The 4,647-nt window shown below is 38.8% G+C and overlaps 1 protein-coding gene across 1 annotated transcript; it reads right to left on the reverse strand.

The window, feature by feature from the left end:
• Positions 1–3,064: 3,064 nt before the first annotated feature.
• Positions 3,065–4,009, reverse strand: LOC146405224 (olfactory receptor 4C3D-like). Its single transcript, XM_085011663.1, has one exon. The coding sequence runs from the start codon at positions 4,007–4,009 to the stop codon at positions 3,065–3,067; it is 945 nt and encodes a 314-aa protein (XP_084867789.1).
• Between the last annotated feature and the right edge of the window lie 638 nt (positions 4,010–4,647).

The raw sequence follows: 4,647 nt of genomic DNA on the forward strand, positions 1-4,647 counted from the left end.
CTTTATTTGGACAACATCACTGAACTTAATAACAAAAGGCAAAACTCTAATGGAAAACCTGAAGAGTTCATCCAGATCATATTTATGAATTTATTCAAGAAGAGTCTGGGCTGAGAGTTGTTGTGGATGCTGACTTGACTTCTTTAAAGCCAACAGGAATTCATAGGTATCAATAATAACTTCATGGTATTTGGGGGGAAATATGCTGGACTTTGATCTTTGATTTCCAGAAAAAGTTTTCATTTCATGCTATGTCCCAAAACAAGTTGATAAAGTAAACCTAGGTGTACAAAGACGGACCATCTTATTCTCTCTAGCTGATCTCTCCAGAATGTGGCTTCTCTCAACTAGGTCTCCTATGGATTTCCCAGATTACAACTCATTACATTAATTGTATTGTATTTGTTTCCAAATTATTTTGCTTTGTGTCTCCCCACTGTGCTATGAATTTGTCCATGTTACCAGCTGCATGACTTATATCCTATCTGTTTTATAAGATGTTTCTACTACATAAACAAGTGTGTATCTAAGACTTAAATAAAATTGAGCACATCTGAACATCTTGAAGAAAAAGACCATATTTATGACTCAGAGAATAATTTGTAAGCATGTGATTCTAGGTATGATAAAGAGAAAGAAGGAAAAACATTTCCTGGATCATATTAGACTGGTAAGATAGAGGATTCAGAGAATCTTAACTTCTCAACATGGCCTAATCCATAAATTATCACCAGCAGTGGCACATCAACAGTATATATTTCATCTGATTTGGGATGAAATTCCTAGTGACATAGGACAGAAGTTGTTCAGATATTAGCTGAATGTTGGGGGGCAAAGGAAGGGACTGTGGACTAGAATGTTGCAGGCCATGTGAGTAAACAAAGGATGTGGCAGCCATCAAGCCACCACATTATAGCCACTTTGATGGTAAGCCCTGAGGGAACTCAGGATGGAAACAAAAAGGACCAGCCATTTAGCAGCCACCTGCTGCAGAGATTCTGGATGGTGCCCCATGAAGAGATTCAGGATGAGAAAGCACAGGACACTGACGCAGAGACCTGAGGTGCCTGTCCAAGGAATGATTTCAGTGAGCCAAGACTGGTGCACCTTCCCTTACACGGAAAAGCTCTAAGTTCCTCAAATCGATTTGCAAAGCTTTCATTTGTTAATAGCGATTTTAGTATTCTGACTTCCTGATCTTTTGTTGCAAAACCTCCCATATATCCTGGCTCCTCCCCTTGCCTCTTCAAAACAGTTGCTCTGCATTATCTGAGATGCACTCTCACAGGCTTGAGTTCTCAGAATACCCACCAAATACAGCATAACTCTCCAATGTTAGCTTGTACACTTTTGGGGTTGAAACTAGCGCCCCTTGTTGAAGAGACTCTCTTTTCTCTATTGTATATTCTTGCGTCTTTGGAGAACGCCATGCACAACCTCATAAACATGTTCTCCCCAGTGCCATTCTGGGGCATTAAGGTATGGTCAGAGGATGGAAGAAAGAGCTCAGGATAACCACTGACTTGGAGACAGTGATTTTGTGAGAAGTAACGTGAGTTGGAGTGTTGGAGGCAGAGAGGCTTGGATGAACAGAGATGTAATAACTTGGAATTTCCTGGTGTTTTCCAGATGGTGAGAAGCACATTGCAAGTATCTCCCACTTTCTGAAGGTTCAACTCAGCCATTTTGACTTTATGAAGGTCCATGTTAGTGCATTTTTTCACTTATGAGAAAGAAATCTGAAGGGGATTTTTGCTTTTACATAACCTCCCCCCAAAAAATCCCAAAATAACAACAACATAACAAAATAGTTACCATACTAGTGCTGGTCTTTTGTGAAAGTGAAGTGGTGTAGCTTGAATGTTCAAAGAGAGGACAATAATTACAGTGATGAAATATATTGCTACATGTGAGAAAGTCTACATCTTATGGATGCTATTTCCTTGAAGTTCAAAGTGAATTAAGTATTATGACTGCAGTTAGCTTTTTTGTTTATAAACTTAAACATAACACAGATAATCATATTTCATTAGAAAGACAGTAGTTTTGAGTTTTAAAGACTTGGATTGGAAGGTTGTAGCTAAAACATTGAAAAGAAGCTGCATTCTAGTGTCACATTTCCTAGCATAATTTATGGAGGGAGCATGGGTCATGTGAAAAGCCAGCAAATTAGTAAAACACTTTTGGCTGTAATTTGCTCTTTGTGTAAAATGGGGATACTTGTAATGGAAATACCAGTTTTTATAGGGGTAAATCAACTGATGTGATTATGCCTGATGGTCAATATAGCATTAATTTAATATAAATATATGTATGAAACATACAGAACAATAGCTCTGGATACTACTCAAATGCCTTTCATGTTCAAATTTAATAAAAGATGCTTAATCTTATCTCAAATGTCTCATGTCATGGTATGGAAAATGAAAATATTTCTTTTATGTTCAAAGCTGTGAGCCATAAGGTATTTAAGTACATAGAGCAAATTTAGAATAATTTCAAATTTTCTGGCTTATATTTTATGCCATGTATACAACTTGATTATGAATTATTATTTTCACCTTTTAAGAGTGACTCTCTTTTTGCTTTTGGTAGAATCACATTAGAAAAAATCCACTATGATTCCTTTTTGAAACTGTTCTTTCTTATGAACTACTAAGAATTTCTATTGCTTCTTTGCTTCAACACAGGTTTAGCAAGAATGGAAGAAGTTCTGAGACCAAGGTGCCCTGGAAAAGCCAATCTCATCCAAGTAACACAAGAGTTTAGTAAAGTAGTATAAGACTCTGCAGTAAAACATACTCTGTGCTAATAAAACTAGGGTTATATAGTTGTTTTTCCCCTGTCTGTTCTGAACCTGTGAACATGAACATTGCAGCCTTGCTAAGAATATGAATTAAACATTTCATTAAATGTAATGAAAATGCCTAATGAATGCCTAGCTCCTATTAAATTATCAACAATATTAGTTTTGACCTTTTTTTCTGTCAATGATCTACAAGATTTCTTAGTTTTCTTTCACAGTTCACAACAGATATCAACCTATGTACATAATTATCAATTTCTAGGCATTAGGCAAAACCCAAGTTACTCTCCTCTTTAACAGACACTTCATGGCATTTTTCACCTCTGTGTTTCTCACTGTATAAATGATAGGATTTAACAAGGGAGTGAAGGTTCCATAGAACAAACTCACCAACGTATCCACAGGATAGGTGGCCACAGGACGTATGTAGATGAATATACAAGGGACGAAAAAGAGTACCATTACTGTAAAGTGGGAGCCACAGGTGGAGAGGGCTTTGCGTCTTCCTTCAGAGGCATGGGATTTCAGAGAGTTCAGAATGACCATGTAGGAGATGATTAGCAAGAAAAAAAAGAGCAAGCACATGCCCCCAGTGTTAACCGATATCACTATTCCACGCCAGTAAGTGTCAGTGCAGGCAAGTTCCAACAGTGAGAAGAATTCACACATGAAGTGGTCAATGACTTTGGGACCACAGAAGGGCAAGTCAAGCACAAAGTGAATCTGCACAGTGGCATGGAGTATCCCACTAATCCAGGCCACCACAACCAGGAGCTGGCAGAGCCCATGGCGCATGATGGTTGTGTAGTGCAGAGGCTTGCAGATGGCCACATAGCGGTCACAAGCCATGGCAATGAGAACAATGATTTCTGATCCTCCCAGGAAGTGTTCCAAAAAGAGCTGAGTCATGCAGCCACCCCAGGAGATAGTTGTCCTCTGATAGAGCAGGTCAATGGTAATTTTGGGGGTGGTGACGGAGGAGAAGGAGGCATCTATGACAGCCAAGTAAGTGAGAAAGAAGTACATGGGAGTTGAGAGTGTGGGGCTGAGGGAAATGATAATGACAATGAACAGATTTGCCAGCAAGGTAACCAGGAATATGAACAAAAATACCGTGAAGAGTATTTTCTGCAATTGTGGATTCTGTGTGAATCCCAAGAGAACAAATTCAGTCACATTGTTGGGAGATGTGGGGAGATCCATTTGACAAGGGAACACCTTCCTGAGACCTAAATTATCTACAAAGGATTAAAGGATGACAACTATTAATTAGGAAGGAATTGCAATCTCAATTTTTGAGAAGTAAAATAGTCACCATCAGTCAGGAGCATGTTCTTGGCAGACTTGTCCCAGTCCTTGTTTCAATTTTTTCTTACTTTCTCCACAATGATTTATATGTCTTCAGACACCTAGTACCTGTCACCTGTGAAACATCTATGGGGCAACATTGAGTGTGTAATGTATTGAGGAAACACTGTGCAATCTTTGTGAGATCTAGGTTTTCCTCTTGGTTCAAACTCCAGGTGACATATTATATCATCTCAGTGTCCCATGATTCTGAGCCCTCTTGTGCATTTGTGAACTTATGCACTGTAATTCTCATATGTATCTTGTAAAGTGAGAGGTCCCTCATACAGCTAAGAGTTTTTGTCTCTTACACGAGAATTAAAAACTGAACCCTCAGCTCTAAAATGTGGAAAGAAAGGCACAGTCAGTAAATATCTGCCATAAACAGCCAGTTTAGGGAGATGTATATGTTGTTGGCAACACCCTCCCTGGTACCTACCCAAACACATATGCGATTCAACTGTTTCCTCAATTACCGTAGTGCCTGGAATAAT

The sequence above is a fragment of the Sus scrofa genome, chromosome 2 (assembly GCF_054392235.1).
Source record: "Sus scrofa isolate SSC_HxYL_T2T_F1_AM1 chromosome 2, Sscrofa_HxYL_maternal_Yorkshire_Landrace_v2.0, whole genome shotgun sequence".
NCBI classification, from domain to species: Eukaryota; Metazoa; Chordata; class Mammalia; order Artiodactyla; family Suidae; genus Sus; species Sus scrofa.

Bases quoted from the DNA above. Each gene is read 5' to 3' on its own strand.
- LOC146405224 (XM_085011663.1), bottom strand. From the start codon at position 4,009: ATGGATCTCCCCACATCTCCCAACAATGTGACTGAATTTGTTCTCTTG.